Below are 13015 nucleotides of genomic sequence, written 5' to 3'. Positions count from 1 at the left end.
CTTAATCTTCCTTTTCTTTCTAGTTGACCTCATTCAATCCCTTTGCTTTCAATACCATTTATGTGATGTGGACTCCCATGTCTTTATTTCTAGTCTAGTCTTCCTTCCTGAATTACCAATTCATGGATCCACCAGACTACTGAACATTTCCACGTGGAAGTCTATTGGGTATCTCCAAGAGTTAACATGTCCCAAAGGTCTTTATTTTACTGCAAAAACCCATTCTTTCTAAAATCTTTCCCATGTCAGTAAGTAGCAAGTCTATTTTAACTAAGTGCTCAAGCCCAGCATCTTGGTCATCTTTGCTTTACATATTTCATGCTCTACAACTATGGCAAACTCCACCTTTAAAATATATACAGAAACTGACTACCACTCAGTATTTGTCCCTCTACATAACAGCCAGAGATTCTTCTAAAATACACTGCAGATTATATTATTTTTCAATTTAGACCTCTCCAGTGTGTTCCTATCACATTTAGAATAAAAACCAAAGAATAAAAATATCACCTGGCCTATTACTTCTCTCCGTTCCAGCTATCTAGCTGTCCCTCTGCATTTCTTCAGCATACCAAGCAGACCCCTGCTTCTCTCTTTTACTTGCTATTCTGTCTGGAATACTGTTCCCCTACATATAGAACACAGCATCCACCGTCCTTTCCTTCAGGTTCCTGCTCAAATGTTACCTTATCAAAAAGTCTTCCCTGACCACCTATTTAAAGAGCCCCTTCTGGGTCGTCTGGGTGGCTCAGTGGGTTAAAGACTCTGCCTTCGGCTCTGGTCATGATCCTAGGGTCCTGGGATCGAGCCCCGAATCGGGCTCTCTGCTCAGCAAGGAGCCTGCTTCCCCTCTTCTCTCTCTCCCTGACTCTCTGCCTACTTGTGATCTCTGTCAAATAAATAAATAAATAAAATCTTTAAAAATGAACAAATAAATAAATAAATAAAGAGACCCTTCTATCCCCCTTAGTTTTCCTCTTAGCATACATCTCCACCTGACAAATATTTGTTTCTTTAATCTGTCACCCACCCAATACAATGTAAGCTCCCCAGCACAGTCTTTACTTCTGTATTCCAGTGAACAAAACTACCAGATACATTAAGTAGGTACTCAATAAATTTGTTGAGTAAATTGGTTAAATTAATACAGAGAAATCTGGTAGTGGATAGATCCTGAGCTGAGTGTTAGCAACAGGAATAAAAGGAAATGAGGTGAGGAGGGGAAAAAATGCAAACACATTATAAAGGAAAAATTTGTAAGCCTGATAAGTATACTGGGTTGAGCAGTGTTCCCAGATATTCATGTCCACTGAGAACCTCAGAATGTGACCATTATACAGAAAGAAATTTATCTGGTCTTTGTCCTGGGTTTCTAGCACAGAGCTCCTAAAATCCTTGGAATTTCCTGAGTGACAGAAGTGTCCTTTGTTATTCATAGACTAACAATGAATAGTTGTCATCTTTGATTTATATCTTTCATGCTCTAAAAGTACTGTAAACTCCACAAGACACACAGGAAGAACACCAGATGAAGACAGAGGGACAGAATGAAATGATATGCCTACAAGCCAAGGAAAACTCAGGGATTGCTAGCAACCACCAGAAGCTAGGCGAGAAGTGTGGAACAGATCCAGCCTTAGAGGGAGTATGGTCCTGCAGGCATCTTGATTCTGGACTTCTGACCTCTAAGACTATGAAATAATACCTTTCTGATGTTTTAAGCCACAGAGTTTGCAGTAATTTGTTACAGCACCCCTTGGAAACCAATACAGTGACTAGATCTGGAGGGAAGGGAGCCCTGAGGATGAATCAAAGGTTTGAAGCTTAAGTGATAGGAAGAATAACATTCTACCTCAAAGAAATGAGAGTTCAGAGGGGAAAATGGCTGTAAAGAATGATTTTAATTTTGACTTTAGTGGTCCAATACAATCAAAGGATTGTCAAGTGGATGTCTTAGTGTTAAAAGTATTATTCAACACAAAGGAACAATAGAAAAATCAAAAGAACACAAACCTAGGATTCCTCTTTTACCATCTTACCGCCAAATTCAATGAACTCTTTTCAGTAATCATGCTAAATGACAATTTATCTTTGATACCTTTGTTTTCCTGTGACTTCTACAATACCATATCATAGCTTCTACCTCCATGACCATTTCTCTACTAAATCTAGCTCCTCTTTCTAAGTCAACTTAATTCTTAGTTGTTTTATTCTTCAATCATCTCCAAAATCTCAAGGGTCTAATTCTTTATCTCTAATCTGAATTACCGATCTCTATGCTTTCCTTTCCAATATTTCTAGCTACTTACACAGCACCCTGACTGAAGATGCTGGGACATGAGTACGGGGAATCCACACTCTGGATCACTCCAGATCTGACATGCATTTAATGGAACATATCTTCTCTTTCTACTCCACAGCTGACATGTGTTCTTCACTCCATCAGGACAACTCCATCTACATCCTCTCACAGGTACAACACTTCATATTTTTCTTTCTTATTTAGCACCATATCCTATAACTTTTCAAAATAATTCTAAAGAGTCACTTTTTCACTTTTATTCCTATATCACAAGCCCAAATTCCACACTTCTTGCCTCAATGTATTAAAATAGCTTCCCGGGGCGCCTGGGTGGCTCAGTGGGTTAAAGCCTCTGCCTTCAGCTCAGGTCATGATCTCAGGGTCCTGGGATTGAGCCCCACGTCGGGCTCTCTGCTCAGCGGGGAGCCTTCCTCCTCCTCTCTCTCTCTGCCTGCCTCTCTGCCTACTTGTGATCTCTGTCAAATAAATAAATAAAATATTTTTAAAAATAAATAAATAAAATAAAATAGCTTCCTAACTGGTCTCCCTGTCTTCAGGCTTCCTTCTCCCTGACACTGGTCTCAAACTTCAGCATCCACACAGATCACCTGGGAGTCACTATTAGTATTCTTTAGGTACTGCATGTTATCTTCTTTCTCCAGCTAGATTATATGGTCATCAAACGCAGGAATTAATCATGGCTTCTATTTTCCCGTAAGTGTATAATAAAATGTTAGGCCACACAACATATTCAACAGGTATTTTACAACTTCAAGACTACAGTTCATTTTTTCCCCCAAAAACATTCATAATAACAATCTAATCAAGAATAATTTCAGAGAAATATACCTTAGAATAAAAATAACAAGCTGTCATCTCAAGTGTCTCAAAAGGAAAAGTACAACCCATTGTGCTCAGGATCAAGAGGTCTCTCTTCATACTTATACTTCAACAATGTATAGAGAAAAACATACACAGAAGTCAACAGTCACAGAAAGGCGATCCAACTCAAGATACCTAGTCAAGTTTTCCCAAACAAATCCATATAGCAAAATATCATTACACAAGACTTTACCTAAAAACACTTAACAGAAATGACATAAGCTTTGTGCATAGGAGTTGTAAATAAACATACTCAGGTGGCAGTGAGCCATTTTTCTAGCCTTGGGGGAAAAAATGAAGCTGCTACTCCCCAGTTATAATAATCACTCACAGGAAAGCAACTCTAAAGGATTATGATTTCTGCCCTATAGTTAATATTTTGTGACTTGTTTTAAGTCTTACTGCATAAAAAAGTTATTATTTTTGTCATCTAAAAATCTTAAAAAGTTCTTAAGAATTATATTTATGTAATCTCACAGCCAAAATTTTCATATAGAAGCATTATCTTTAACTTGAACAGGAAAGAGTTTGAATTAAAGATATTAATTTTATAGTGATTATTCTACTATAAGAAATAAGACTCATATGGATACAATGAAGAAAAAAGCAGTTATGTATTTAAAATAAAAGAAATTGGGAAATTAAAAGAGTAAAAGCACAGAAAGAACACAGGATTAAGAACAGAAAAATGGGGCGCCTGGGTGGCTCAGTGGGTTAAGCCGCTGCCTTTGGCTCAGGTCATGATCTCAAGGTCCTGGGATCGAGTCCCGCATCGGGCTCTCTCTCTCTCTGCCTGCCTCTCTGTCTTCTTCTGATCTCTCTCTGTCAAATAAATAAATAAAATCTTAAAAAAAAAAAAAAAAAAGAACAGAAAAATGTAAATTATAGTCATGGCACTGAATCTTACTAGTCAAGTAATCTTGGCTACCTACCGCTTTAGTTTCCTAATCTGTAAAAACTACCTAAATGCTAAAATCCCCCAGCCCTAAAATTATACATACTCAAAAATTTTTTATAGTATTTCTATGTCACATATATTGTCTATTTTTCCACTTTAAAGTTATAAGCCTCTAAAGAAGTGTCCCATAAGGTGAGACAGCTCTGGGTCATAATTATTCACTGAATTGAGCTTAACAATTTCCTATGACTTAAAATCATAACCCACAGATCACATTTTTAAAAATGATACAGATACTTCGTATGTTCACACCCATCATTTGGCAGGTATTTTATTAGAAGAAAAAATTCACCCCACATCACAACATTGATGAAAGGTTACTTTGCCAGGTTTCTTAAATTATCAGCTCTTCCCCTCTTTCTAGTGTACCTACAATTAGTTGGTAATCTCTCTCACCACTGGATGTCACCTTTGCTCCAAAAGAAGTCAACCCAAACTAACCTCAGTAGTAATTAGAATCTGATCTCTAGAAACTTATTTCTAAAACCTTAACATAAACATTTCTCTGTGAAAGATAAAATCAGTTCTTATAATTTCTACAGATTTTTGGCTAAAATCTGGCTTTACATGCTTCTAAGCTTCAAATAGTACAAGAAATCATAAGTAAAATTTCTAAAATCATCCCGAGCGTAAAACACTTCACCGAAATCCCATCAATAACCATAAGTACTCAGTATTTACACAGACAGAAAGAAAAATAAATGATAGACACAGGGGGAAAAATAAAGACAGTATTTCTGTCTGTGTAAGTACTGAGTACTTATATAAAGACAGTATTTATATTTGAGTATAAAACACTGAGAATTCCCAGATAGTAAATGCTGTTTTCTAATTTCAATGTTATACTACTTTGGGCATTACGGGAAGAGAAAAAGCAATATTCAGAAACCAAGAAGCAATGACTTGTAGACTCCTATTGTCATTCCAGCTATCAGGGACGCATTTGGCGATTAGATCCAATAACCATAAGTGGGTGACTAGGAACTGTGTCTTTGGTGTCCAAATTCTTTATATGTAAATGATATACAGTTCTCCTCCCTTATGCAAATATGAAGAACTAACCTTTCCAATTAAATATACAGACATTAAGATACTGAGGTGCCTATGCCTTGAAGGGCCTTCGTCTCATTTCAGACCTTCTTACCTCCCCAAAACAAATGGCCTTACTAATGGAACTTATCAAATGGAGGCATATTACATCATTTATGGGATTTTTTTAACACTACTCCCCATCCCCCACCTCCATACCCATGCACCAGATCTTGTTGGAAGTAAGTGCTGAATCACCACACCATGAGTCAAAGTTACTGAGGGGGCCATGCTACATTCCTTGGGTTTGCTGCAGTAGAAAAGAAGTTGTAAACCACTGTCTTAGATGAATCATCTGATTACATTATTTCCATGACGCTCTGAACTATTTCCAATAAAACAAAGGTTTTAGGTTACGAAGCAAATATGCTCGCAAAAGTGAAACTTAAAAAAGATCACAGCTGTGGTAACTATTATGGCTGTTTCAGAAGCCATGGGGCCTACTTTCTCCTCGTGGGCAAGGAGATACTTGCTCCTACATTTCTAACTTGGAAACAAAAAAAAAACATTTTAAACAAGAAGGATGTTACACCATTGAAACAGACGCAATCATCCTGTAATTTAAGTGCAGAATGAGTTAAGCTAGGCTTATATGGGCTAGTCTAGAAACTTTATCAATGAAAAACCACTGTGGGTAAACACATGTCAGCTCTGAAAAACCAACTTGGAACATGAAATTTAGAAATAAACCTGTTGAGCAATTTGCATTTTCCCTATTTATCTCTGCAAGGTTGATAGCAAAATGTCATGTTTAAATATCAAATTAAACATACATGAAAATCTCAGTTTTAATTACATTTTATCTTCCCAGAATAGTTAATTACGTTTTTCTCTACAGAAATCACTTTAATAAGAACCACTTGCCTTTTTCTGGGCAACCGCAGCTCGCTGCAGTTTTTCTTTAGCTTGATTATACTTTTCTTCTCGGTCACTGATACGTTCCTGAAGCTTATGCTTTTCTTCCAACCACTGTATCTGTTTTCCTTCCAAAGTCCTGTCAAAAGAATGTACACAAAACATGGAAGTTAACTCTTAAGATTAAAAAGATGGTATCCCAAGTATAATCAAACTCACTACCTGCTTCACCACACTGTTAAGTATCCAACTGTAGGTTCTCCTGCATATTTGCTAATTCTCTCATTACTGAATACCTCTCATGAACTAGGCACTGTGCTTACAACAGCGTGTGTACTATGCCATTTATTCTTCACAATAACCCCTTGAGCTAGGTACTTCTATCATCTCCATTTTACAGATAAGGAAACTGAAGCCTAGAAAGTAGTTAACAAATTTGCTTAAAGACTTATACATAGGGGGTGCCTGACGGGCTTAGTGGGTTAAGTGTCTGGCTATAGCTCAGGTCATGATCTCAGGGTCCTGGGATAGAGCCCCAGGGTCAGGCTCTCAGCTCAACAGGGAGTCTGCTTAAGGCTTACACCTTTTTAAAATTCAGCAGCAGGGCAAACACTTGATAACCAGCTTTGAACCATGATAACAACCAAGCTAATAAAAACTAGATCTAGCCTGGGTGATGGGTATATTAAGAAGTGTGGGTATATTGGGGCGCCTGGGTGGCTCAGTGGGTTGGGCCGCTGCCTTTGGCTCAGGTCATGATCTCAGGGTCCTGGGATCGAGTCCCGCATCGGGCTCTCTGCTTGGCGGGGAGCCTGCTTCCTCCTCTCTCTCTCTGCCTGCCTCTATGCCTCTATGCCTACTTGTGATCTCTGTCAAATAAATAAATAAAATCTTTAAAAAAAAAAAAAAAAAAAAAAGAAGTGTGGGTATATTAAGAAGGGTACTTCTTAATATACTTATTATTAAGTATATTATATTTAATGTGCCCTTCTTAATCTTAAGAAGGGCACATTAAGATGAGCACTGGGTGTTATATCTAAGTGATAAATCACTAAACTACTCCTGAAGCTAATATTACACTATATGTTAACTAACTAGAATTTAAATAAAAACTTGAAACATTAAAAAAAAAAAAAAACAACTGGGTCTAATAAAGCTGGTTAAAAATCAACCCAGATATCAAATCTTAAAGTAGGATGTTTTCTGACTAGAATAAAATTCATATAAATGGTATTTTAAGATAACGTAACTTATATATATTTGAAGTTATTCTGCATACCTTGCATAATTTTTAGTATCATTACTACATATAATATGGCAGTACAAATAAGATTTATAAAATGAGATACCAGATGTTCTACGTTTTAGCTGGAACCTAAATCGTATTTGATTAACACTTTATTTTTTACTACATAATCCTATAAGTAACATTCAGAAATCAATGATCAATTACTTAAATTTGCTAGCCATACCATTGTTAGAATTCTTAAGTGCATTTTAATCAAACAGTTGAGGATTCCAAGATATACATTTCTATTTTTTGCAAAATATAAGCAAAATAATTTGGACCCTGTGGAATGTCACAAGGTATTATGGACAAACACCTTGCTTACTTTCTTAAAATCTCATGTGTGAAAGCCTTAAAATATGAAATCATGAGAAACTGAAGGAAAAAAAAATTTTATGTGGCCAAGTAACCTTCAGAAGAGAAAATTCAAACAAAAACACTAACATTATGATGATAAAGCAAATACAAAAAAGCAGCTTTCTAACACATCTAAACAAAATTTTCCAGAGAATATAAGATGTTAAACATCACCAAAATCACATCCTTGCCAGTTTACTACACACTATTACTAACAAATTTCAAGGCCAAAAAATAAACAAATAAACGAACTTTTCAAAGGAAAAATCCAAGAAATTATAGCTCTAATTTTAGGAAGTTTTGCAAGTCACAGAATTGTTTTTCTGTTCTCTGGCATTCAGAAGGATAATTTGGATAGTTGAAGTAAAAAATGTTTTACTGGGGGCGCCTGGGTGGCTCAGATGGTTAAGCCTCTGCTTTCGGCTCAGGTCATGGTCCCAGGGTCCTGGGATCAAGTCCTGCACCAGGCTCCTTGCTCAGAGGGGAACCTGCTTCTCTCTCTTCCTCTGCTGCTCCCCCTGCTTGTGCTCTCTCTCTCTCTGTCAAATAAATAAATAAAATCTTAAAAAAAAATTTTTTTTAATGTATCATTGTATTGGTTTTCTCAATGAATAAAGAAGTGTTTGTTTATCTGAGGGTTTTCAGAATATTGTGGTTAGGCAGAATTTTAAAAAGTCTTCTACCCTAAACGCCTTTAAAAATAAATAAATAAATAAATAAAATTCAAAAGTCCATAAAGCTCATTCTCTAGAAAGTACATTACCTAATATCATTGTACAATGTCAAAGGGTATTTGTAACTAGTACCCAAAACACATTCAACATTAGAATCATCACTAAAAGAACTACATATAATATAACAGAAAGAAGAAATAGTTTGTACATAAAAAACTCTACCGTTCAACTTCCAGTTGTGCTTTTTCAGCTTGGCTTCTTAAATTTCGGCATTCTTGTTTTAACCTCTCCACCATTTCTTTCAGCATTTCGTTTGAATTCAGCAACTCATTCTCTGACTGTGCAAGCGAGGTCACTTGGTTCTGCAAACTACTGATTTGCTTAAAACAAAAGAAAGAAGAGAAACATAAGGCCATACACGTAATACCGTATGAGAAAGGCAGAGGATAGTAAGCTCTTCCTTCTCAAAAGCCCCACCCAATTCATGTGTCCTTGAGGACACTTAGAAATTAAATAATGAACAGCAACAGCATTAGGATCCAATAGTATAGGATCATTTCTTAATATAACCAGACTATCAAGAACCAGATACCTTAGTCTGCCACTAAGTCCTCTCCCCTTCTTCCCAAAATAAACAGGTTGGAAGAGGTATTGGGAGTAGGAAAAGGGTTATGAAAAGGAGAATAAGAGAAGCGAGAAAGGAGAATCCAACCATTAGAGAGATTCTCCATTGGACTTCCTATAGCCTCCTAGGAAAGAACAGATTTTAAAAGCACATCAGATGGAAAAGCTGCTAAGGAGATACATTCTCCCATTTCCATATACCCTATGATCAGCAACCCTTCCAGGAGTTCTGCTTTTTAAATAGTTAGGAATCATAAATACAGAAGGGATCAATATTACATTGTTTTTAAGTAGTTTCAAAGCACTCCATACAACCAGTGTTGGGCAGAAGATATTCTAAGAAATTTAATGAATGGCAAGGATTCCTTGGCTCCTACAGCCATTTATCAAACTATGATATGTCACTCGGACTTTTTCTACATCCTAATTTACCTTTATCTGGGAGTATTTTTTCTTATGAAAAGTAGCTAATTATCTAGTTACAAATTAACACACTTTTAAGATACATCGAATAATCTTCACTTGGAACAGTTATACTTACTTCCTCCATAAGCCATTTTACCAATTAATTAACAAATACTCATTTTCTATTTTTTTTTAAAAGATTTTATTCATTTGAGAGGCAGAGAGGGAGCAAGAGCACAAGTGTGTGTGTGGAGGGGGGAGGAGAAGCAGAAGCAGACTCCCAGCTGAGCAAGGAGCATGATGAGGGGCTCAATCTCAAGACTTTGGGATCATGACCTGAACCAAAGGCTGATACTTACTTAACTGACTGAGCCACCCCGGTACCCCAGAAAATACTCATTTTCTTTCACCTTGTCTTACTTCTTAGCCATCCTCTAAGAAAACTCAGAAGGAGAGAATCAAGAGACACAGGACCAAAAGAACCCATTATAAGACTCAAGAGTCTAAAGAAACCAGATTCTTTACTCAATGAATTAAATAAATGCAAAATAATTCCAGTATTTCCTAAAAGCAGCAAACCAAATAAGACAAGATTATGTATATCAAAAGAGCAATTGTCAGAATAAAGTAAAATGGTATGTCTCAGATCTGTACTTCAGAATAAATTTCTCCACAAAGAACTACTCAGCCTTTATTTTTAACTGGAGTTGTAAATATTAAATCTGTATTACAGTTGACTGAACAAGTAACTTTTAAGGAGCTTAGTATCTTTCGTTATCTAGTAAAGGACAGAAAGCCCAATGCCCCTGGTACTAAATAACTTCTCTCAGAGTATCAAATATTATGTCTGCCTAGTTGAGACTTAGAAACCACAACTGCATGTGGAAAGTAATACCAGCTAGCTTGCAAACATAAATCCTGAAAATGGAATCTTCACTACCTCATAACTTTAAACAAAAAAATAATAATAAAGAACACTCTTCCATGTTTTACCCATATAAATTTTTCTTAAACTCAAATAACTTTAATTAAAATACAAATTTCCTTCCAACAAATACAACCCTTAGATTTCACATTTCATAGGGATATAATAAGATGCAGCTCATGGAGCAAGAAATAAAGTTACAAATCAATGCTACAGGGAACTTAAAACCTAGATAATCTTTCTAATCAATTTTTAAAATCAGATTATTAAAATACTGTTCTTTAAACTACAATTTAAAAAATTCATTTTTTAAAAATTAATTTTAAATTCAGCATATAAATTCAGTCACAGCATATAAAGACCTTCAGAAAAACAGCAGTTAGGAAAAGCAGCTTACTAATTAGAGCTTAAAGAGATTTAAACATTTTATCTTTGTCAACCTCATCGATATATTATCAATTATAATGATTATATTTTCAAAATACTGATATGTGAAATTCCAATAGATTCAAAAAACACTTACACAAGCAACCTTAAGTGTCCATCCACGGATTAATAGATACATAAGAGGTGATATATACATACAACGGGACATTACTCAGCCCTACCAAAGAATAAAGTCTTGCCATTTGCAAAAACATGGATGGCTCTAGGGGTATAACGCTAAGTGAAATAAGTCACAAAGACAAATACCATATGATTTCATGTGGAATTTAAGAAATAAAACAAAACAAATGAAGAAAAAAAAAACAAGACAAAAAACCAGACCCTTCAATACACAGAACAAACTGGTGATTGCCAGAGAGGAAGATGGATGAAATCAAGGGGACTAAGAGTACTGTAACCATCCTGGGGGTGGGGGGGAGAGGATACTTATCATGATGAGCGCTGAGTAATGTAAAGAATTGTTGAATGATTATATTGCACACCTCAAACTAATATAACACTGTATGTTACTTAGACTTCAATAAAAAATATCAGAACACACATTCAAAATACAGACTTAAAGAAGCACTTAAAGAAATAAAAAGAAAATGTCTGCTAAAATCATACCTGTTTCAGGTCAAAATTTTCATTTTTTTCTTTCTCTGCATTTTCAATATTCACAGTTTGTTGTTGAAGTTTCAACCTAAATATCACAACCCAACAAACATCATTATTAAGAATCCATAGTTCATATATTTCAATGAATTAATTAGATAATCATTTGGGGGTACCCATATTAACACCAGATATTGTGCTTGCAAAGTGGCAGATAAAACGATAAAGATTTTGACTTTAGGCAGTGAAGTGTGTTCACATATAACTAAAATGTAACAGATTTCTGCTTTTGCTATGAAAAAACTATAAACTACCAGCATAGAGAAAATGAGAAATCAAATATGTCTAAGAAGATGAGAGACTGTTTACATGGAGATATAAATTTGATGAGTAGGATTTTAATAAACATAGGGAACAATCAGAACAGATGGCCTTTGGTGGAAGAGTGAACAATGTGTCACTAAGGCCTCAGAAAGTCATCCAATGTGGGAGAAGCCATCTTTATCACCATACAGTATTTCATAGATTTTAGATACGCTGCTGCCTCACCTGCTCCCTACTAGGTTGTGGAGCTCCTCATTGTATCTTTAATGCTCACTCTGATATCTATAGTAAAACAGGCATTTAATTAAGGCTGGCCATTTTTTAAAATTTTTATTTACTTGTTTGACAGAGAACAGAGGGAGAGAGAGCACAGAGGGAGAGGGAGGAGCTGACTCCCTGCTGAGCATGGAGCCCAAGTCAGGACTCAATCCCAGGATCCTGGGATCATGACCTGAGCTAAAGGCTGACGTTTAACCAACTGAGCTACCCAGTCACCCCAAGGCTGGTCATTTTTAACAAGAGTAATTTCTCACAATAATTCTATGGAAGTAAGTAGAGTCATTTCAATTTTACAGATAAAGAGATTGAGGCTCAGGCCCAAATCATATTGGCTACCAACCAGTCAAACGAAGATAAGACTCGGGTCTTTTAACCCAAGTAAGTGTTTCTCTCCCATTTCATTATGCATCAATTTTAATGATTTTAAGTTCAAAATTTACCAAAAAAAAACCAAACAAACAAACAAAAAAACCAAAACCGTAACTAGTACAAGACACCATAGTGAATTTTATAAAATATATTACAACCTTTCATCCCTGAGGTGAATGTTTACACAATTCGTGTCCTTTTCAAAAGGAACGATACATTATCAATGAGAACCTTAAAATGTAGAGTATCTCTGGTAACCAAATGACAAACCACATGAGAAAGACTTAAAGCTAACAGGATATGCCAATATGTGATAGGATATGTCCTCAACCACTCCGTTTGTTTTTTTTTTTTAATTTTTAAAAAAGATTTTATTTATTTATTTGACAGACAGAAAGATTTTATTTATTTATGCAGAGAAGCAGGCAGAGAGAGAGGGAAGCAGGCTCCTTGTGAGCAGAGAGCCCGATGTGGGACTCAATCCCAGGACCCTGGGATCATGACCTGAGCCGAAGGCAGAGGCCTAACCCATTGAGTCACCCAGGCACCCCCCATTTTTTAAAATTCTTTAAACACTTACCTGAAATACAAATCATTTCACATTTAGTATATACAGTTTGGCATTATTAGCATGCCTTATCAA

General features: G+C 35.9%; 1 protein-coding gene across 4 annotated transcripts in view; it reads right to left on the bottom strand.

Annotated features, from left to right (window-relative positions):
- CEP83 (centrosomal protein 83) overlaps positions 1 to 13015 on the bottom strand; it is a 134406-nt gene that overhangs the window by 7985 nt on the left and 113406 nt on the right. For all 4 annotated transcript variants that reach the window (XR_014313911.1, XM_082739297.1, XM_082739296.1 and 1 more), the window contains exons 11-13: positions 11413 to 11488; positions 8628 to 8785; positions 6096 to 6225 (exon numbers count right to left, since the gene is read on the bottom strand). Coding sequence is in view for 3 of the 4 variants with exons in the window: in XM_082739297.1 (XP_082595423.1) it covers positions 6096 to 6225; positions 8628 to 8785; positions 11413 to 11488 (364 nt within the window). In the remaining variant the exon portion in view is untranslated. The remainder of the gene's footprint in view (positions 1 to 6095; positions 6226 to 8627; positions 8786 to 11412; positions 11489 to 13015) is intronic.

The sequence above is a fragment of the Mustela nivalis genome (assembly GCF_964662115.1).
Source record: "Mustela nivalis genome assembly, chromosome: 7".
NCBI classification, from domain to species: Eukaryota; Metazoa; Chordata; class Mammalia; order Carnivora; family Mustelidae; genus Mustela; species Mustela nivalis.
The sequence above is the reverse complement of the archived record's forward strand: the minus strand, read 5'-3'. Positions and strand labels throughout refer to the sequence as shown.